The sequence below is a fragment of the Leuciscus leuciscus genome (assembly GCF_965113295.1).
Source record: "Leuciscus leuciscus genome assembly, contig: HAP1_SCAFFOLD_249, whole genome shotgun sequence".
NCBI classification, from domain to species: Eukaryota; Metazoa; Chordata; class Actinopteri; order Cypriniformes; family Leuciscidae; genus Leuciscus; species Leuciscus leuciscus.
In genome coordinates, this window is record NW_028118468.1 from 22,449 (window position 1) to 46,223 (window position 23,775).

Genomic DNA, 23,775 nt, shown 5'->3' on the forward strand with positions numbered 1-23,775 from the left:
AGCACCTCATTACATTTAATATTTTCTTACATTTGTCTATTACTTTTTTTCATCAAACTATAATCATAAAAAGTTAAAATGTTTCACCCTTTCTAATTCTTTAATATATAATTTTAAATTTTTCTTTAAACGGCTTAACCATAATCCTAATTTTTTTTTTTTTTTTCACCCTTTCTAATATAATTCTTGATTCTTTTAAAAGGTTTAACAGATGTCATTATAGCACGCGGGCTTCGAAACAGCAATGTGCACGCCACTTCACCTGGGGCGCTGTTACTTTGTTCATACGTCATATTTACAGCAGATTGTACGACCTCGGACCTGAAGAAGAGACATCTTTGTTGGATTAACTCTCGCCATCTCTTTCCCATTTATACAAAATTTCAATACCAAAAAGGCTCGAATGGCAACAGAGAGCGAAGAGAACGGAACGGAAATGCAAACTGAGGTCTGAATATGTTGTCACATGGAGCCAGTGAAATATTAGCGCTGAAGCTATTGCTAGCAAGCACTATGACTGATTAGTTTGTCAGTGCCTTTATTAGGATCACATTTTTAATCAAATACTTTTTGTTTTCAAAATGATCTGCCTTATTATAGATGATTACTTTTTTTTAAAAGAACAATTATATGTGGCTAAATATTCTGATCCCATTGAATTGGATCAATATGTTTTACCTATTGTTTGTTGATGTCAAACATGTTGTGTCTCAGGTGGACGAGTCTGCTTATTCGCTGGCTCGGTGCAAGCTGGAGAACCTCCTCAATAAGAGCATGAGGATTCGTATGACAGACGGGCGCACGCTGGTGGGGCTCTTCCTGTGCACAGACCGAGACTGCAACGTCATCCTGGGATCTGCGCAAGAATTCCTCAAATCCACAGGTACCCAGTGCACCCCAGGTACACACCTAATGCTTTATCAACACTCAGGGCTCCAGACTAACTTTTCCACTGGTGCTACCAACTTTCTCAGTTGGTCGCACCAGCACATGATTTGGTCGCACCAAATTGTAATGGGAACAATTGGTCGGAACCAATTGGAATTAATATGAAAACCATTAAAAATAACTATATATATATATATATATATATATATATATATATATATATATATATATATATATATATATATAAAAAAAACACCACGTATGTTTTTTAATGTTTGATTGTATTTTATTTAGTACTGTCAATCGATTAAAACAATTAACTAGCCTATTCGCAATTAATCACACTTAACATTAAAGTTTTTAATATATTTTATTTTTGCATTTATTTTTATTTAATTTTATATTGTTTTACTGAACAGAGGTCCAAAATGGAAACATTAGCACGGTATACCAAATACATAAAAGTAAAGCAACTCTAGTTACAGATTAGTATTTCTGATACATAGGATAGAGGAGTTCCAGACAGATCACAGTGTTAACATCAGATGAGTAAATTAAGAGTTACAAATATGTAATGAAGTATAAGACCCAGTATATATTTATCACATTCCAAAGTAATCTAAAACAGGCTTCCATATTTTCGTAAATATTTCTAGCTTGTCGTTATTGATAAATCGGAACTTCTCAATATGAATAATGTTCACTAGCTCACTTTGCAGCACTTCGAATGTTGGAACAATATCCAGTTTCCACCTCTGAAGAATCAGTCTTTTTGCAAGAACCATAAATAAAGAAATACCCTGTTTTTCAAATTTACTGAAAGAAGGTACTGAAATCACCCCCAAAAATGGCAATCACCGGATCTGGAGCTATCTCTTTTTTATACACTTTTGAAAGTAGGTTGAAAATATCAATCCAGTACTTGTGAAGGTTGCAACATGTCCATAATGAATGTAGAAGTGTACCTTCTGCAACCTTGCATTTATTACATACCGGGTACCGGCGATACTTCAGGGAAAATCTTATTCAGTTTAGTTTTACACATGTATACTCTATGTAAAGATTTGAATTGGATTAAGTTGTGTGTAATCGAGCAATCATGTATGTTTTGTAGGCATTCCTCCCATTTTGCATCCTCAATGGCATAACCTAAATCCTCCTCCCATGCTTTCCTAATTGCAGTTGTGTCGCTATCCAGCAGATCAATTAATATATTATAGAAATATGACACCGCTTTGGAGTTTCCGGCCTTAAATCTGTTTATTTCCTCTAATTTGTCGTGCTTTTTAAATTGTTCAAAGTCGGGGAAATACTTTCTGACATAGTCTCTAATTTGCAGATATATAAAAAAGTGAGAATTTGGTAGCTCATACTTTGATTGGAGCTCTTTAAGGCTGGACTCACATATCGCGTCTTTTGCGCGCTCAAGTTCATTATTTCAAATGTAGGCGCGCGGTATGCGCGCTCATAATGGAAGCGACGCGGTCGCGGTGCGACGCGCTCATTTTTTCCATGCGCGTCCGCGCCGCATCGAGATGAAAACATCTCAACTTTTCAAAATTTCAAAAAGTTCACCGTAGGTCACGTGACAAGAACCTAACACTGTAAACTGCTGCACTAGTTACTAAAAAATATTTTTAATAAAAATATTAATGCTCACAACTGATTCATTGTTGAATCCATCATTGTTTATACAGAATTGTTCTATCTATATATAAATGTGTATGTGTTTGCTATTTCTGGCGTTTTATGACCACTTCAGTTATAGTCTAACCTCAGACAAATGCAGAGCCGTTGCGCAGGAGAGATGGTTTCACGGCAAAAGCTCTGTTTACTGATGCTTGGGCCAACTTTTCTTAAAATATAATCAAATTGGTCCTGGTCCACTCTGAAATAGGCTTTGAACCGTTCATTGTCCAGGCGGAGCTCCTGGATCAGCTGGTGAAATTCCCCATGTTTTTTGCGTTGTTGGAGTATGGGGTGCACCCACACACTGCGGCGTTTTTTACTTTTCTTAGAAAATAAATCTTGTAACAGAGTTACAGCAAGGGTTTTTCTGTGGTGGAAATCCATTTCTGAAATTTCCTTGCTGTAACGGAGAGTGCAGAGCGGTTGCTTAGCAACGATAGACGCCTCCGGAGCGCAACCGCGTCCTAGCGATTTTGAAAAAGGAGAACGCGACGCGCCTAGCGTTTTCTACGCGTTTTTAGGCGCGATATGTGAGTCCAGCCTAAAGGTGCAGTGTGTGATTTTTAGCGGCATCTAGTGGTGAGATTTGCGAATTGCAACCGGTCAATAACTCGCGGCCTTTCCTTCAAATTGCAAACTCGAATGAGAAACTACGGTGGCCGACGTAGGATCGGAAGATGTCGTCGTCTGAGTCAGCAGAGAGTAGCAAGTCAGGCAATGAGGTTTCTCTATATTATATTTTATATTAAATTATATTTACTTAATTATTCAGTAAAACCACATGTTATTGCGATTGTTATTTTTACTTGTTTATCATTGTGTTAGTCTTTTATTCACTGACTTTACCATAGCTTGTTTCCATGCTAGTTAGTATTCACCTTATTCCGCCCCGCCCACTTTTACTTCTGTCCAGTACTTCCGTTGTAAACCAACTTCCGGTTTAGCGGACCCTCATTCAATTTCGAGGAGAACTGCAGAGAAGTCTCACTGATAAAATGTCACATAAGGTAAGCTAATTTGTGCCAAATGTGCTATGTACGTGTGTACCAACAGCACAGCAATGCACTGTTTCTCGGGGTAATTTTTAAACGACTTTTAGGTGTTTATATGACCCGTCTGCCTGTCTGATCGCAGCCCGGCCGATGTGTAGTGTTTAGCCTACATTAGCCACAAACATCTAATGTTGTAATGGTCTCACTACAGGACACATACACATGCTATACCTTGTTTGAAAGCTATGGTCCTCTAGAATTCAGTCGCTGGATTTATTTTACAGCCATTACTTGTGTTAGAGATTAAACCATAAGAAATTGCAGCTAGCAGTTAGCTAAGCTAACGTTACCCTCTTGTTCATCTAGTTGAGGCTCTACTTTCTTTCTACACCAGTTCGTGGCTATTTTTTTCTCATCTGTTGGCTATACACTGCAAATGTATCTGGTGATTAAGCAAACAAACTGTGGTGTAATAATGTCTCAAACTTTACATGTAGTAGTGTTTGTGCACATCTTCATAACAGATTGGACCAGGGCAAACAAAGCGCTAAGTAGCTAAACCAGGAAGTGAGATTACGCGGATGGCGCCACCCAGTGCTACTTCCGGAATAAGGTGAATAAGATAAGAGCATCAAAGCAGCTAACTTAGGTAAGGGGAAATAGCTAACGTTACGATGTCCGAGGCGTTGTTCAGACTGCATGTTTTTCTCCACCTGACAACCTGAGTATGCTGCTGCGTCTTTTTCTTCTGCTTCTCATTCAAGTTAGTGACGAAACGCGCTCTGTAGCGCTCTGTTCGCTGTCGGCTACGGTAGAAACATGACGTCACAGTATGTCGACCTTCATAGAAGGGGGTGGCCGCGGTTATGTAGATATAAATGACTCATTCTAAGGTAATAAAAACATAACGGTTCATTAAGTGAGGTCTTTATACACCACTGAAAACATAGTTATGGATCTTATATTGCATTTCTGTCAATAGATCCTCAGAAATATCACACATTGCACCTTTAAATGACAGAAATTGCTCATTCATATAAAGTGAGCCAATGCAGCCTATTCCCTTCCGTTTCCAGAGTGAAAAAAACATCTCATTAAGAGCGGGAATGAAGGAGTGATTCTTGCATATAGGGCTATCAAGATATACCTTAGGGGCTTTAATATATATTCTAATTTGTTTCCAAATTTTTAAAGACTGACCGATTACAAAGTGGCTGTTGTAAATAAGCTTGCTAATCTTCCCTGGACTGTTGCACAGTGCCTGTAATGAGGAGTTAGGGCAAAGGGCTTGTTCAATTCTGAGCCATTCAGGCTGTTCACAAGTTACATCTGTTGAATCAACTTTCCACCAAGAAAATATATTCAAATGTGCAGCCCAGTAGTATGCTTTAAAAAAAAGGTAACTCAAATCCCCCCTTTTCTTTAGATTTTAATAAGTGTTGTTTTTTAATTCTTGCCACTTTATAATTCCATAAAAACTGAATAATTATCTTGTCTAGCTGTTTAAAATAGGATTGTGGTATACATGAAGGGATAGATTGAAATGGGTGGAGGAATCTTGGTAAACTCACCATCTTTACCGCATTAATTTTACCCACCATTGAAATTGGCAAAGTTTTCCAGAAATCTATATTATTTTTTAATTGGCTGATTCTCTTTTGCCAATTGCCAAGTAGATCTCTTGGATTTTTTGTTATTATGACACCTAGATAAGTAAATGAGTTTTCTGCTATCTTGAATGGGGTGGAACTTACATACTGTTTACAAGCTTTGGGCGTAATAGTCATCATTTCACTTTTTTCCCAATTAACAGTGAAACCTGATATATTCTCGAATCTTGTAATTGCAGTGAGGAGATGTGGAACAGACTTACAGGGATTCTTTATAAACAGCAGTATGTCGTCTGCGTAAAGTGAAATATGTTGTGGTAGGCCACCTAACGTAATAGGTTGGATATCTGCCTGTTGCCGAATGTATGCAGCCAGGGGCTCTATCACAACTGCAAAGAGAAATGGGGACAGTGGACATCCTTGTCTCGTCCCTCTATGGATTGAAAAAGGAGCCGAGATATTATGATTAGTCACTACTGAGGCTTTTGGACAGCAATATATTGTTTTTATCCAATCTCTAAAAACATGGCCAAAACCAAATTTGTTTAGGGCCGACATCATATATCTCCATTCCACTTGGTCGAATGCCCTTTGTGCATCCTAGACTTGTAGTCAAGACCGCCTAAACCGAGACCAAGACACTACCAAGACCAGAGGGTATCGAGACCAAGACAAGACCAAGACAGACCAAGTCAAGACCAAGACCAAGTCGAGACCAAGACCAAGTCGAGACCAAGACCGAGACCAAGTCGAGACCGGAGGGGAAAAAAAACAGACTAGTGTTGAAGCTAAGCTATAACTTGTATGAATTCAAGAACAGCAGCATACTAGGGTTCAGCCGCAGTTTACATTCAATATTAGATGGTATTACTTAAACTACACAGGCAGAACAATACAGAGACAGACCATGTCATGTGTGTGACTGTGAGCTCACTGTAAATGTTTTTGCAGACTGGGTGAGATCAACTATGTGTAGCAATTGCATGACGGCTGTTACTGCACTATTAGAGGATTGAGACTCCCTTAACTTTTGTGTACTGTTGAGGACTGACATGACTGGTACTGACTGGTTCATCTGACAAAACATCAAACACCTCCAACACCATCTTGCTCCTCCAACAACTGTCTAAAGAATGTGAAATATGTAACCAATTGAAATTATACTTAATGTGTAGATGAAATCGTTACATCAAATTAAAGATACACAATTATAAACTTGGATTAGGCCTAATGTTTAGTCAACACAACGGAGATATGCATATGATATTTAAAAGACCATTTATTTAGTCTAACACAATCTTAAATACAATACTGTAATCAAACACCACACACACACACACACACACACACACACACACACAGATATCAAAGACACAGATATCAAAGACACAAATTCATCTAAGCAAATGCCTGCCTATCTCTGCCGATTTCGGAGTCTCCAAATGAATCCATTCTGCAACTTTTAAATGCATAATAAAATGTGTAAAAACGAAATTATAGGCTTAAGTGCAGGATCCGAAAGTTGGTCGTTTTGTCGCTATGGTACACACACACACACCGTTGGTGGTGCGCTCAAAGTCATCTGTCAGTTGTGCAGTTACCCAAAATCTCCTGAATGAAGTTAAAACCCATCATGTCAATGATATGTGTTTTTTAAATCAAGTGATCAAAGTGCTCGTTGCCGCTGCGATCAGTGGCGCGGATAAAGTGTTTTCTGGTGTGGCTCGCGCACACGCCGCACTTTCACTCGGACGCGCGCTTCAATCCGTTACGTTGCGGATAATAATGTTGCATTATCGAACGTTGTGTCATCGTGGATATTGTAGTATTGTATTGCTAAATCCCCCGACCACTGTCGGTCTGAGACAGCGAGACCTAGACAAGACCAAGAGGTCCGAGACCAAGACAAGACCAAGACCAAAGACCGTCAAGGCCGTGACAAGACCGAGACCACGTAAAAGTGGTCTCGAGACCAAGACCGGTCTCGAGACATACATCACTAGTGCATCCAGTGAAATAACTGCAGCTTCTTCTTTATGGTTTGAATATAAAACATTACATAGGCGACGCAAATTTAAAAAAAATGTGTCTACCCGGCATAAAGCCTGTCTGATCTGGATGTATAATATCGCAAATGTGCTTCTTCAATCTATTTGCAAGGATTTTCCCAATTATTTTTGTTTCAGTGGGTAGTAAAGAAATTGGTCAGTATGATGACACTTGTAGTCGGTCTCGATCTGGTTTAGGTATAAGTGCAATATTGGCATCATACATAGATGCAGGGAAACGGCCAACTTCCTTTGAATGTCTAAACATGCGTACCAACAATGGTAGAATAACCTTGCTGAATCTTTTGTAAAATTCTATGCCGAATCCATCAGGGCCGGGGGCCTTGTTGGGAAATTCTTTAATTGCGTTTTCCACCTCTTCAATACTTATATCTGCATCTAATGTCTTTAAAGCCTCTTCGCTTAATTTTGCCAAATGTATTCCTTCCAAAAAACTATCAATATTTTCCTGGTCAGACTTGTCTCTGGAGGTATAGACCTCAGCATAAAACGTCGCAAAATTTTGATTTATTTCATTTGGATTAGTTACTATTTTTCCCTCTTTACTCTTAATTTGATGTATGGCTCTAGACACTTGATTTTGTCTAAGTTGCCGTGCTAGAAGATTTTGGGGCTTATCTCCTAATTCATAGTATCTTTGTTTAACTTTACATAACAATTTTAGTACACTGCCAGATAATAAAGAATTGTATTCATATTTCAATGCCATAATTTCTTTCAATAATTCAGTATTTGGGCAATTTTTATGTAAACTTTCTAATTTGGTAAGAGTATTTTCTAATTTAGTCATTCTCATCCTAACTTTCTTCCTTTGAGCAGTCTCAAATGCTATTATTTCCCCTCTGACTACAACTTTCAGTGTCTCCCATAAGTTTGAATCATGCACGTCACCGTTATCATTAATTTCTATAAATTCCACAATCTTTTTTTCCAGCTCTTTATTAAATTCTTCATCCTTTAAAAGTGTATTATTTAACTTCCAATCTAAAATCAACTGACTGGGGGGCATGATCTGATATTAATTATAATATTATGATATTGTGATTTGCATATATTCGGCACCAGATTTGAATCCAGCAGAAAAAAATCAATGCGCGAGGATGACTTATGCACATGAGAGTAAAAGGAAAAATCTCTACCTGAAGGATTAATAATCCTCCATATATCGACAATGTTTAGAGATTGCATATACTGTCTTAACGTTGTATTAGATTTAGAAACAGTGCTTGCAATCTGACTTGGTTGTCTATCAAGCACATTGTCCAGCACACAATTAAAGTCTCCTCCAATAATTACATTTGATTCAGAGATATTGGGGATTAGTTTGAATACTTTTTGAAAGAAGAGGGGATCATCAAAATTTGGTGCATATAAATTAACTAAAGTAATGGAGCCCAACACAATAATATATCTACCGTTTGTGTCAGAGATAGTCTTGTGATGGACGAATGGTATATTCTTATGAATCAAAATAGCCACACCTCTGGCTTTGGTATAAAAGGTGGACTGATACACTTGTGCAATCCAGTTAGACTTTAATCTATTCTCGCTACCCTTCTTTAAATGTGTTTCTTGAATAAAACCTATATCAGTTTTCAAGGCTTTAAGATGTAGAAGAACCTTTCCACGCTTTACAGGGCTATTCATTCCCCTACCATTCCAACTGATGAACCTAATATTGCCCAGTCTATCACTGTGATCATTACCGTAAGTATCAGTTGACATTTATGTAGTTACAATATTTATATATGTATAAACCGCACCATAACCAAAACAAGAACATTTGGACCTTCTTTGAAATCGTGAACTTAAACACAACCCACGGAATACCCACACAGGTTTCCTTCCCCCCCACCCAAAGCTTTCAGGGAGGCAACTAAGAAACATAGCGCCTCTCCTCCCTACTCACCAAACCACAAATAAACCTTACCGGCGACTGTATGTATTAGCCACCCACACTCCTCTGCTGAAATTCAAATACACTGTCCGCTTAAATGGTACATATAGTTTTGAATAATCGAGTCCATACTATGAACCATAAGATCTCTCACTGTGCAAAGTCTCTGCAGAGCCGAACGCCTTTTATACAGATGCATGACTAGTTCCACCGTGATCTCCTTTTGTATGTTTCCAATTTGGGACTGTGGCCATCAGAAACTTTTCCGCATCGGAAGGCTCTTCAAAGGTTTTCGTTTCCTCGCCTACCATCACGATGAGTTTGGCCGGGAATTTGAGGCCGCATCTTATGTTTCTTTCCTTACATTTATTCCTCACGTCGTTAAAGCTCTGCCTCTTCTTCATCGTTGCCGATGTCAAGTCTGGATAGATCTGCACTGTATCACCTTTAAAACGGAGAGGAGCCTTCTGTCTTGCTAGACGCAGCACAAGCTCTTTCACTTGGAGGTGGTGTAATCTAGCAATGATCGCTCGCGGCCTGTTGCCGGAGGCTGGCCTTGCGCTTCTGTGAGCCATGTCAATTTGTACTGGTTTCTCAAAGTTCTCGTGCCCAAGCAGCTCTGGAAGTAATGAACTGACGAACTCGGAAGGCTTACCGTTTTCCGTCTTCTCTTTAATTCCCATTATGCGAATATTATGCCTGTGAGCGATTCCAGATCCTCCAGTTTCGCCTGCATGAGCACCGTCTCGGCTGCCATTTTTGCATTTAGCCTCTCGAGGGATTCAATACGGCCTTCGTGCGCCTGCACAGCTTCCTCAGTTTTTTCAACTCAAGCAGTCATGTCAGTCAGCGCCGATGACAAATTAGAAAGTGCGGAAGAGAGTTCACCCAGTCTTTGGTCCACAGTCTTATTCAAAGCACTGATTGCAGACATAAGATCCTCATTTGTAGTCGGCGGAGATTTGGCCTCATCTTCTCCCGCGATAGACTCTGTAACTTTTTCGCCCTCTTCTGCTCCCTTCTCCATTTTTTTTTACTTTATTTGGCTTCGTCATGTTGCGCTGTAAACCCTAATAACTTAAGCTGCAAAGCACAGTTAATTAATCTGCTGTAATTAGGACTTTTTTTAAGTATTGAAGTGGAGCCAAGAAAAACACGTCTATTCCATGCGCGTTCAAACCGGAAGCCGTTTTTAATATATTTTATATTGTAATAATTTCACATTTAAATTAATGTAGAAACAACATAAAGTATATTTTAAATATTTTATCTATTAGGTAGGAAATATACATAAATTGAATAAAGTTACCAAACACCTCTGTCTTCACTGTAATTTTCTGACTTTTTTCTTTGATTAGATTTTTTTTACATTAATGTATCACAGAAGCGGGTTTATTAGGCTGCTGTCGCTTTAAGATCTGATGCATACAATGCGGATCTGGATCTGACAAGCATCCGATGATGTCACAACTCTTTGCGTTCATTTAACACTTTTTAACTAATTTAATACTGTGCTTACGAGGATACTCGACAAAGTGAACATTTTGGCATGCTTTTGTGTGTTTTTGTCCGTTCAAGCGTGAAAGAGAACTCAATGCGGCTGCACGCTGTCTGAAGCGGCATTCTGTGCACATGAGTCCTGTGTGTGTGTTGTGTGTGTATCACACAGAGAGATTTACAGACAGCGCGCCGCCAGTACAGATTTAAGTTCTTATTTTTGCGTTTTATCACGCTTGAATTGTTTATTAGCAATTGAATGAATGATGGCGTGATATAATACTATAGAGCAGCCAATGGATGAAAGAAAAAATCTGATGCTGCATTAATTGCGTTAAATATTTTTAACGCGTTTAACTGAAAAAATAAATCGCATGCGTTGACGTGTTCATTTTGACAGCCCTAATTTTTGTATAATCAAACATAAACATAATATGTATTTATTATATTCCTTTGCTCACTTGGTTCCTCCCTGTCTACACCTGTGCTCTCGTCATCAGTTGTGTCTGTATGCTGGCTCATTGGCTTGTAATTCCTGAATTCCTAATTGGCGCGTTTCACCATCAGTGTGCAATGCGCGTGACGTGTACGTTCGTTAATAAATAAACTGCAAGTGTCTTGCGGAAGAACATTGTAGCCGGAGCTACTTCTCTTCGTTAATGTCTATGGCGAGTCACGCAGGCACTGGGCAACTCCGCAGCCGAGCCGAGCTGACCCCGGGATAAAATAGTCAGAATATAAACACTTATTATAGGCGTACCGTAGTGATTCAGGATAAGTCAAAAACACGGTTTGGAAAATGGATTCATGATGTACTCGTTCATTTTGAACATAGGCTAAGTTACGGACTGCAGCAGCTGCTGATACAACGGCATTCTGTTGCGCATGCGTGAATTTAACTGAGTAGTACATGACCATGCACTCGCACAAATGCGACCACATACAATTTTAACTCGCACATTCTCAAAAAATGGTCGCAGTCCATTGGAACCCTGACACTTAATCATTATTATTCTTGTCACTTTATTTTCAACTACAACCCCTGGCAAAAAGTATGGAATCACCCCTCTCAGAAGATGTTCATTCAAATGTTTAATTGTGTAGAAAAAAAAAAACAAGCACATATATGCCACAAAACAATTTTCACTGAACAATCCAAACTTCTGGCTGTATAAAACACTAAAAAAATTAAAAAATAACTATAGTCAATTACAACTGTTTTTACAGATCACACAGAGGAAAAAAATATGGAATCACACAAATCTGAGGAAAATTATATGGAATCACCATGCACTTTGCATTTCTAAAACAAACACCTGTATCTGATTACAACTGCTAATTAGTCTGCAGTTAAAAAAGAGTGCTTGCACACATTAGTGATGTGTTGAACCAAGATGATTGACATAACTCATGGCTCCAACACGAGAGATGTCAGTTGAAACAAAGGAGAGGATTATCAAACTTCTCGAAGAAGGTAAATCTTCACGGAATGTTGCAAAAGATGTTGGTTGTTCCCAGTCAGCTGTGTCTAAAATCTGGACCAAGTACAAATCAAATGGAAAGGTTGTAAAAGGGAAGCGTACTGGTAGACCAAGAAAGACATCAAAGCGCCAAGACAGAAAACTTAAAGCAATATGCCTTGAAAACAGAAAATGCACAACAAAACAAATGAGGAACAAATGGGCAGAAAGTGGAGTCAATGTCTGTGACCGGACTGTAAGAAATCGCCTAAAAGAAATGGGATTTACATACAGAAAAGCCAAACGAAAACCATCATTAACATCTAAACAGAAAAAAACAATGTTTCAGTGGGCTAAAGAAAGACAATCTTGGACTGTGGATGACTGGATGAGAGTTATATTCAGTGATGAATCACGAATCTGCATTGGGCAGGGTGATGATGCTGGAACTTTTGTTTGGTGCCGTTAATGAAATTTATAAAGACAACTGCCTGAAGAAAATATGCAAATTTCCACAATCATTAATGATATGGGGTTGTATGTCAGGTAAAGGTATGGGAGAGATGACAGTCATTACATCTTCTATAAGTGCACAAGTTTATGTTGAGATTTTGGACATTTTTCTTATTCCATCAATTGAAAGGATGTTTGGTGATGGTAGCATCATTTTTCAGGATGATAATGCATCGTGCCATAGGGCAAAATCTGTGAAAACATTCCTACAGGAAAGACATACACTGCTCAAAAAAATAAAGGGAACACTTTTTAATCAGAGAATATCATCAAGTCAGTTAAACTCCTGGGATATTGATCTGGTCAGTTAAGTAACAGAGGGGGTTGGTAATCAGTTTCAGCTGCTTTAGTGTTAATGACATTAACAGCAGGTCCACTAGATGGGCAACAGTGAGACAACCCCCAAAATAGGAATGGTTTTACAGGTGGAGGCCACTGAAATTTTTTTCCCTACTCATCTTTTCGGACTGTTTTTCACCAGTTTTGCATTTGGCTAGGGTCAGTGTCACTACTGGTAGCATTGAGGCGATACCTGGACCCTACAGAGGTTGCGCAGGCAGTCCAGCTCCTTCAGGATGGCTCATCAATACGTGCCATTGCCAGAAGGTTTGCTGTGTCTCCCAGTACAGTCTCAAGAGCATGGAGGAGATTCCAGGAAGACAGACAGCTACTCTAGGAGAGCTGGACAGGGCCGTAGAAGGTCCTTAACCCATCAGCAGGACCGGTATCTGCTCCTTTGTGCGAGGAGGAACATGATGAGCACTGCCAGAGCCCTACAAAATGACCTCCAGCAGGCCACTGGTGTGAATGTCTCTGACCAAACAATCAGAAACAGACTTCATGAGGGTGGCCTGAGGGCCCGACGTCCTCTAGTGGGCCCCGTGCTCACTGCCCAGCACCAGGGAGCTCGATTGGCATTTCCCATTGAACACCAGAATTGGCAGGTCTGCCACTGGTGCCCTGTGGTTTTCACAAATGAGAGCAGGTTCACCCTGAGCACGTGACAGACAGGAAAGGGTCTGGAGAAGCCGTGGAGAATGTTATGCTGCCTGTAACATCGTTCAGCATGACCGGTTTGGTGGTGGGTCAGTGATGGTCTGGGGAGGCATATCCATGGAGGGATGCATAGACCTCTGCAGGCTAGACAATGGCACCCTGACTGCCATTAGGTATCGGGATGAAATCCTTGGATCCATTGTCAGACCCTATGCTGGTGCAGTGGGTCCTGGGTTCCTCCTGGTGCACAACAATGCCCGGCCTCATGTGGCGAGAGCATGCAGGCAGTTCCTGGAGGATGAAGGAATGATACCATTGAAGGGCCACCACGCTCACCTGACCTACACATCCAATAGAACACCTCTGGGACATTGTGTTTCGGTCCATCTGACATCACCTGGTTGCACCTCAGACTGTTCAGGAGCTCAGTGATGCGCTGGTCCAGATCTGGGAGGAAATACCCCAGGACACCATCCGTCGTCTCATTAGGAGTATGCCCCGACGTTGTCAGGCATGCATACAAGCACGGGGGGGCCATACAAACTACTGAGTACCATTTTGAGTTGCTGCAATGAAATTTCAGCAAAATTGACAAGCCTGCTACATCATTTTTTCACTTAGATTTCCGGGGTGTCTTTGAATTCAATCCTCTGTAGGTTGATCATTTTCATTTCCATCAAACGATGTGGCATCCTTTCCTTCATAACACATTACCCAGTCCATATTAGTATAGATATCCAGCATAACATTTTTCCCCATTGAGATCTGATGTGTTTTCAAAGTGTTCCTTTAATTTTTTTGAGCAGTGTATAATGTCAATGGCATGGCCTGCAAATAGTCCGGACCTCAATCCAATTGAAAATCTGTGGTGGAAATTAAAGAAAATGGTTCACGACAAGGCTCCAACCTGCAAAGCTGATCTGGCAACTGCAATAAGACAAAGCTGGAGACAGATTGATGAAGTATACTGTTTGTCATTAGTTAAATCCATGCCTCAGAGAATTCAAGCTGTTATAAAAGCCAGAGGTGGTGCAACAAAGTACTAGTAGTGTTTTTATTTGGTGATTCCATATAATGTTCCTCAGATTTGTGTGATTCCATATTTTTTTCCTCTGTGTGATCTGTAAAAACAGTTGTAATTGACTATAGTTATTTTTTTTTGTTTTAAAAAAAAAGTGTTTTGTACAGCCAGAAGTTTGGATTGTTCAGTGAAAATTGTTTTGTGGCATATATGTGCTTGTTTTTTCTTCTGAGAGGGGTGATTCCATACTTTTTGCCAGGGGTTGTATTTCTTTATTGCCTTGGCTTTTGGCTTGCTTAGTTGGGGACATTTAGGCCTAATATTCAACAATATTATTGATCTGCCTTACTTAAGGTGGATGATGACGCAGTTTTCTTCTAGAAACCAACTTTGTTGTATTATTTTCATGTTATCACTGTGAAGCTGCTTTGATGCAATCTGTATTGTAAAAAGCGCTATATAAATAAAGGTGACTTGACATATTGTAAGGAATTTTAATAACAACTGTAATTATTAAAGACACACTATGTAATATTTTTGGATCAAAATATCCAAAAACCACTAGAACAATGTATGTTATTTATTTAGTTGATTTATGTACTTACATTATCCCAAATGTTTCTAAGAATGTTTAAATCCAGAGAAATAAGCAGTTTTAACCAGGACACGGAGTCGCCTATCAATGGCATTATTGCCGCGTTACCCTTGATTTCCGGTTTTATTTTGTTGGAACCATGGAAAGATCAAAGACTTGGTTTACAGCGAGTACCATATTTACCATCGACCTAGCTCACTGCAGTGTCTCATATAGTAGCCGCCGAGCAAATGCACAGAGTAGCATTATAACAACTTTCAGCACACTCAAATGGATCTAATATGATAAAACATCGCTGCGTTACCCCACTATACGCATGACCGGAAAAAGCGGAAGCTTCTGTGGCATAATAAAAGCTCCACTTCTCTCGAGCCGAGTGCTGTGCTTTTCTCTCATTAGAATTCGCTCCAGCGGCCTCGTTCCGCTCCAATGGCTTTTGTAATGTTAATAAATCTTTAATACATTACCGGTTATGCATGAATATGATTCCTGCCCGAGACCCGTCGTATTCTCCACTGGCTGTAGAGGTGAATACAACAACTCCCACTATTGCGCGAAATCAAGTTGTCATCAAGCTACGACTTTGTTTTGAATAAACGACCTCTAGTGGCAAAAAATTATATAGTGCTTTTAACCCCTTAAACCTGAAGTGTACGGCTGGACATACAGCCAGCGGAAAAAAAATTCATAATCAAATTACTATGGAACAACACAAAAGATGTATAATTTTAAAGCTTAGAAACTCAGCTTTCTAATGCATCTAACCCCTTGGATCAACTCTTAAAGAGTGCTGAGTAAACTGGAATGTACCGCCCGTGGGTGCCACCTAGCTGTGAAAAAATGAATAATGATTAGTAGTGCTGAGTTATTTGCTTTAATGATTAAAAAGAGCCCAAACTCACCATAATCCATCACTCAGATCTAAAGATATTCCTCATGGACTTCTAACACATGAACCTGCACAGGCGCACATCCAACGAAGTATATAGACGGTGCACTGATGTGACGTTTTAGCTCATAACTCCATGAAACATGCATGAATTGTGGAAAATCGAACATCTTTATTGACAGCAGATTCTCACGATTACAAAGAGCCCCTCATTGATCACGAGATATTCCTCACGAATTGATGCATACTTGGCTAAAAAAACTTGTCTCTCATCTTTCCGGGATGAAATGTGTTTTCCAATGTTCCCAGAACCATCCGTGCTTGTTTTCCAATGTGAAATAACACAAAATGGGTATCTTAAAGCTTAGAAATTTAGCTTTCTAATGCATCTAACCACTTCGATTAACGAGTGCGGAGTAGTCCCTCTAAACCACACCACCTAGCTGTGAGAAAATTCATAATCATATTTTTCAAAAATACTGCATTGATCAAGACAAAATAGGTCACTGATTCTTGAGAGTCGGGACAAACATGTCCCACATAGAAAAGTCTAATTTATAGCAAAAATTAAGAAATTCATCATGATTGACATACTTACAAAGTTAAATCTATAGGAATTGTATATACCTATCTGATTTTTAGAATAAACTTTATCTTTTTGGGGAAAATTTGTTTAAATGTATGGTCTGTGGTAAGAAGGTCCATGTTATTGCACTTGTCCTCAGCAAGAGGTCACAATATTAACCATCCCAAAAAACTTTAAAAAAAAAGCTCTACGATTGTGAAAACATGTATATCAAATAAAAAAAGAAGGGGTATAAATATAAAAAACAATGCATGAAGTGAACATCAAACAATATTTTCCATAAAAATCTGCCTATTAAAGTTGTGTCCTCAGCTTCTGTCAACTCCGTCAGAATTTTTCATAAAGCTCTTTAAATCAGGAAATAGCATGGTCAGCTATATCCCTGAGGACCCCTTTTCATCTCCCTGCCTGTGGTGAATGCAGCACTACCACACATGCTCTGGTACATTTGAATTTTTTTTAAATATTTTAGACAAACAATGTCAATATTCCTATGGTCACAGCTGCACCATGTCAATACCATCTTTCTGTTAAGATATTTTTTTTAAACCATAGTGGATTGAATTTAAGCATTTTAGTGAGGTTATTGGGACAGCTAGCAACTGAGGAAAAACTACCTAGCTGCAGTGTACAATACATGTTTTGGCGGGAATTCGGGAAAATACATGCCCTTACGTCAACTCCGTCAGGTTCTATGTCTGACGGAGTTGACCTGTAAGCTGACGGAGTTGACAAATCCACCAATAACCTCTTAATGTGCGAATATAATATTATTTGTGAATATAGTGAAGGGTTAAACTGTTATTTCAGGGTTTTATTTACACATAAATGCTCATACATAGCATGCATTACATTATTTAACCATATGCATCTGACCAATAATGGGCAGGCAGTGATCTGCTTATTATTGTGTAACTTTGCCAGCACTTTAATATATATATATATATATATATTTATATATGTAGAGACAGAGATAGAGAAATGAGAAGCCAGTGTAGGGCTGGGCGATATGGCCAAAAAAAATGATCACGATAATTTTTTTTATATCAGTCGATATCGATAATTATCACGATAAATGTCAAATCTTTCTTTCTTTCAAGTTTAAAGGCAGATTTTTGCTCATAAGTGAAAGTTGTAGAAAACAGAGTGTTAATTGTGGTTTTAAACTACTCTTTATTGTCAGAACATATCATGACAAACAGGTGAACATTTCACAAATCTGAGGTAAAACATTCAAACATTTTTTGTCAACACCGTCAGTTTTTCGTCAACAGCATTGGATGTATGTTTTTGTTAATTTTTTGGGGGGGAAAATATTCTTCCTTCAGTTTGTTGTTTTTGTAATAAAGGACCATCTGATCTACATCCTCTTATGTTTTATTTATTTAAGGAATTTGTTTTTACAATATTGCAATTAAAATCAAAGTTTGAAAATGTAAATATTTAGAAATCTGAGTTTTCAGAATAGTGTGAAATCACAACTTAAGTTTATATATTGGATTTTTTTTTTTACATATCAGAGTAACTAAACACTATTACAATATACTTCAGAACTTTAGATTCTTGTTGGATTTGAAGAATTCAAATTGTATACTTTTTAGTGTGTCTGACGGAGTTGACACAAATCCAGTTCTGAAGGGAAACATGTTTATTTGTTAAAAATGTGTTTTTATTTTGAACCTGTTCCTTTACATGGTTAAATAGCTAAGACCTTTCTCTGCAGAATCATATAACTCTAATTGATATAGTGTGTGTTTTTAAAAAAAGTTTTTTAAAACGTGTTTTGTCCCGACTCAAGAATCAGTGAGGTGTCATTTGAAAGCTTAGAGACTGAACTTTACAATGAATGTAGCCAATCTGATTAACTCCTAAGTAGTGCTGATTTATTTGCTGATAAATAGAATTTCTTTTTTTCATAATCCATTAAATACTTTTTGTACAAAGTACTGCAATGTGTCAAAAACATCATACAGCTCATGAAACATTCACAGATCATTAATAATGGCTCATCATTTTTTACATTATATTATTACAATTAAAATGAGCCCAAAAAGAACATAATCTATTGCGTTGATCACAAGATATTCCACATGGAGGAACATTTTTAAAAATTCCCATTAGGGGGCGTCAAGGACTGAACAAAAAGGTTCCAAATGCTGTAACTTTTGATTACTTTATGCAGTCTCCACCAAATTTAATCCAGATGCAGCTCACATGTACAGCTCACAATTTTCATCCTACTTTATTTTCTTCCTGAGTAATTGCATGTCAAATAAGAAAGATATACAAAATAAAAATAAAATATATATATTCATATATATTGTATTTTACCAGCAGGAGAATGTCCAAATGTAATGTAATTTATATTTTCTAAAAATGTGAAAAGTGTTCCATCAAACAATACCTAGTTATGAGTCTTTATTTTGTCTGTGTCACTCAGAAAAAAACAACTCTAAAAATAGAGGTTACATTTACCATCTTACCACAAACAATTTGTGCTATGGGTTATTTGTGCTAAGTTCTAAATTTACCAAAGTAGGGGTGATATTTTATATATTGTATCTCACTATTTTACTAAAAACATGTAATATAGATTTTATTTTATTTGTAGTTTTACTTGAATAATGATAGGGACATGCCCTTAAAATTTGGCAATTTGCCCCCAAAAATTCATCACTTAGTTGGGACACTACAGCCCTTGATTGATAGTAGTCACAGGTAAAACCATGCATGTCTCCTCAGTACCATGGTTAGAAGTTAAAAAATATATTTATATTTTATTCCACAGATTCTTTCTCACAAGGTGAGCCCAGAGTGTTGGGACTGGCTATGATCCCCGGCCATCATGTGGTTTCTATAGAAGTGGAATCTGAAAGCCTTCAGACCACCACCCATGGACTCTGACGACTTTAGAGACATTCGGGGTCACCATATGGACTATAGAGGATGTAGTTTCCACGCACACAAACTACGGAGATGGCAGTAAAGATCCTCTAGAGCTGGAGAAAAAATAATTTTTCAGGGTTTTTTTTTCATGGAAATGCAATACACCACTGTTGGTCCTCTGTGTTGAAACAAAAATAATGAATAACAGTGTGACTTGTAAACTGTACCCTTTTGCTTGTGTGTTTGCTTCTTTGTGAGCAGTGCACATTGTGCATGTAATTATGGACATTGCCAGTTTTCAATAAGAGTTTAATAATCAATCTGATATTTGTATGATGTCATTGCACCATTTATTAATATTTCCTCATAACCTCATATCACCAGCAGAGGTCATTCACAGACTTTATTCTTTTACATGTTGATTATTATTGCACATATATAAACAAAATGGCATATTTCAACTGTGCTAAAATTATGAGATTGCAAATAATTATTTATTTATATATATATGTATATATATATATATATATATATATATATATATATATATGAAGAGTTCAGATGCAAAAGCCTCTAAATGCCATTTGAAATTTTCTTATAGAATGATCATTTTTATCAAGCTTGTATATTTGTTCAGTAATTTCACTTAAATGATAATTAATAGGTAATCTCCATTGCCATTTAAGTGAAATTATTGAATTTAAATATACGAGCTTGATAAAAATGATAATTCTATAAGAAAATTTCAGATGGCTTTTGCATCTGAACTCTTCATACATTATTTATATATATATATATATAATTTGCAATCTCATAATTGTATATAGTTACACATATATATCAATACATTACAAAATTAAAAGGAAATGTTTAGTTTTGTACTGAATTCATATCTATTTGTAACAACAAGATATTAACTAATCTATGGATATAGAAAAATATTGACTTAATAACATCTTGGTTATTTAGTTATCCAATATAATTGTCAAGTTAATGTAAAATGAAAAGATATACAGTATATTTTTGTATTATCAAAATCTCACTGCTCTTTTCTTGTAAATTCTGGTACACAACAATTATTTACTGCATGCAAATACTTTTATCATTGACCAAATATACAATTATAACTTATTTAGTTTACAGTGGACATAAAAAGTCTGCACACCTGGTTTACATCACAAAAACTGCAAGATAAATAATATCAAAATCTTTATGCATTTAATGTAAAAATTACAGACTTTGCAATGTCGCTGAAAAACAAAGAGATATTTTATAAAAAAAGGATAGACACAAACCTAACTGCATACGTGTGCACACCATTTTATAAATGTGTATCTATGTACACCAGAATGTAAATCTGTCTTAAGAATTAACTAATCAAGCTCATGTGAAATAATACACACCTGTCTTCACCTGAAGTGACTTCAAATAAATCTCAGCAGTTCTTGTAAGATTATTCTGACATGTTCTTGGTTGCATGCTGTTACAAGAGCCATGGGCCACGAAGAGCTTAGAAAGCATCGCTCAAGTGATGGCTACAAAAACATTCCAAGGCATTAGAATAGATATACCATGGAACACAGTGAAGACAGTCATCAACAAGTGGAATAAGTAAGGCACAAGAGTGACATTATTAAGAACAGGGCTTCCTTCTAAAATTGATAAGACAAAGAGAAAAGTGGTCATGGAGCCTGTCAAGAGGCCTACAGCAATGTTAAAAAAAGAGATGCTAACTCCAGTATTTATCTGTTTGGACAGTGGGGCAGGGTGGCAAGACGCAAGCCTTTTTCTGACAAAAAAATAACATCAAAGTCTGTCTAAACTCTGTAAAAACACATTTCTAGTCAACTATTTGGAAAAATGTGTTATGGTTAGATTGAGACCAAGATTTTTTGGCAAAAAAAGAAAGAAAAAAGTTTGGTGCAAAAACAACAGATCACATCAGCAAAAGAACAAAGAAGCTTTTGAGCAGATTTTTTATTTTTTTTATTATTCTTGCTTCTCAATATTGAAATTGATGCTTCCTCGCTCCTCTGCCCTCCAGCCTGTGACCCGGAAACCGATCGAATTCAGCAATATTAAAGGACATCTCAATTCTCTAATTGCATCACATGGAGGCGAGGAACAAGGAGCGAGTAAGCTTCCAGAGGAGCTATGAGCGAGGATGCACAGGTGTATGATAGAAGTATAAATTCCTCCTCCCCCTTCACATCTGTCACAATAATTTTAATTTATGCTTTACCTTTTCAGTTTAAATAAACCATATATCAACAGGGCTTTATGCTTTATCTTTATTATTTATTAATTTCTTAAATAACCAAACTTTAACAACATGACTTTCCCACACTTGACCTTGAAGCTACATCAATTATTCCATCTACCACTGTCAAAAACTTGGGTATCATTCTTAAAGGTAAGCAGAAGAATTTTGTAAGTAATACGAGAAGACACAGGTAGCCAGTGGAGGTTAAACAGAATAGGAGTGAAATGAGCAGATCGTTTAGTGTAAGTTAGCAATCTTGCGGCAAAGTTGTGAATATATTGCAAATGCGAGATACTAAATTCTGGTAGTCCAGAAAAAAGAACATTACAATAATCGGGTCGAGATGTGATAAACGCATATGTACCAGTGATTCAGACTCTTTTGGGCTGACATAGGGATGGAGTTTGGCAATACGGTGAAGTTGAAAAAATGTAGCTTTACAGAGTTGACTAATGTAAGCGTTGAAGGTCAGTGAAGGGTTAAGTCACCCAGTGGTCTTGCTCCTTCGTATCTCTCTGACTTACTTTCTCCTTAAATTCCCTATCAACTTCTCCGTTCTTCTGGCTGTAAACTGTGAACCTCTGTGAGCCGAGATTTCGTCTATCATCTATGGGTGGCAGGTCTTTCTCCGTTATAGCCTCTAAGCTATGGAACTCTCTTCCCCTGGCTCTTAGGTCAACAACCATACTGTATGAATTTACAGTGCCCTCCACAATTATTGAACCCCCTGGTAAATATGATCAAAATGGGCTGTAAAAAATAAATCTGCATCGATTATCCTTGTGATCTTTCATTCAAAAAATGTGCAAAATTCTAACCTTTCATTGAAGTAAAAGAATTGAAAGTGGGGGGAAAATCACATTATGAAATAAATGTTTTTCTCCAAAACATGTTGGCCACAATTATTGAAACCCTTTTATTAAATACTTTTTGCAATCTCCTTTTGCCAAGATAACAGCTCTGAGTCTTCTCCTATAATGCCTGATGAGTTTGGAGAATAACTGACAAGAGATCAGAGACCATTCCTCCACACAGAATCTCTCCAGATCCTTCAGATTCCCAGATCCATGTTGGTGCTTCTTCTCTTCAGTTCAGCCCACTCATCAGGTCAGGGGACTGAGACGGTCATGGCAGAAGCTTCATTTTGTGCTCCACAACAAATTTTTGTTTTGATTTTGATGTTTGTTTTGGATCGTTGTCCTGATGGAAGATCCAACCACGGCCCATTATAAGATTTCTAGCAGAAGGCGTCAGGTTTTGATTTTTTATCTGTTGATATTTGATAGAATCCACAATGCCATGTATCTGAACAAGAAGTCCAGGACCTCCAGCAGAAAAATATGCCCACAACATTAAAGATCCAATGGTATATTAAATTGTACACATGGGGTACTTTTTATCCTTGTGTTCACCAAACCCATCTAGTGTGTTTGCTGCCAAAAAGCTCTGTTTTAGTCTCATCTGACCACAGAACCCTGTGTTGTTTGAAGATCCAGTCGTGTCTGACAATTAAATTTGCTGGAATTTGTTTTTGGATGAGCGAGGAGGTTTTTTTTTTAAACCCTCCCAAACAACATGTGGGGATGTAGGGGTTGTTTGATAATTTTTTTTTTAGGCTTTCTGACCCTAAGACTCAACTAATCTCTGCAATTCTCCATCTGTGATCCTTGGAGAGTCTTTGGCCACTCAAACTTTCATACTCGCCGTGCATTAAGACAGTATAGACACACGTCCTTTTCCTGGCAGATTCATAACATCTTTAGTTGGTTATAACTTCTTAATTATTGCCCTGATGGTCAAAATGGGGATTTTCAATTCTTTAGCTATTGTCTTACAGCCACTTTCTAGTTTGTGATGCTCAACAATCTTTTGCTACGCATCAGAACTGTATTCTGTGGTTTTACTCATTGTGATGGATGATTAA

At 37.7% G+C, this 23,775-nt stretch overlaps 1 protein-coding gene across 3 annotated transcripts; it reads left to right on the forward strand.

Moving 5' to 3' along the window:
* The first annotated feature begins 288 nt into the window (after positions 1-288).
* LOC309491432 (N-alpha-acetyltransferase 38, NatC auxiliary subunit) lies at positions 289-21,039 on the forward strand. 3 transcript variants are annotated; one of them, XR_014203111.1, is made up of 4 exons: positions 289-448; positions 715-901; positions 19,491-19,691; positions 19,728-21,039. XR_014203111.1 is itself a non-coding variant. In XM_082190491.1 (3 exons), exons 1-3 carry the CDS (start codon positions 404-406, stop codon positions 19,604-19,606), a joined length of 348 nt encoding a protein of 115 aa, XP_082046617.1. In that variant the 5' UTR covers positions 289-403; the 3' UTR covers positions 19,607-21,039. The 3 variants fall into 3 exon arrangements, 2 of the variants coding, with proteins under 2 accessions (XP_082046617.1, XP_082046618.1); XM_082190491.1 differs by having other exon boundaries at positions 19,491-21,039; XM_082190492.1 differs by having other exon boundaries at positions 292-448; positions 715-883; positions 19,491-21,039.
* The last annotated feature ends 2,736 nt before the right edge of the window (positions 21,040-23,775 follow it).

Bases quoted from the DNA above. Each gene is read 5' to 3' on its own strand.
- LOC309491432 (XM_082190491.1), top strand. From the start codon at position 404: ATGGCAACAGAGAGCGAAGAGAACGGAACGGAAATGCAAACTGAG. The intron at 449-714 runs GTCTGAATATGT...GTTGTGTCTCAG, and splicing joins GAACGGAAATGCAAACTGAG to GTGGACGAGTCTGCTTATTC. The intron at 902-19,490 runs GTACACACCTAA...TTTATTCCACAG, and splicing joins AGGTACCCAGTGCACCCCAG to ATTCTTTCTCACAAGGTGAG.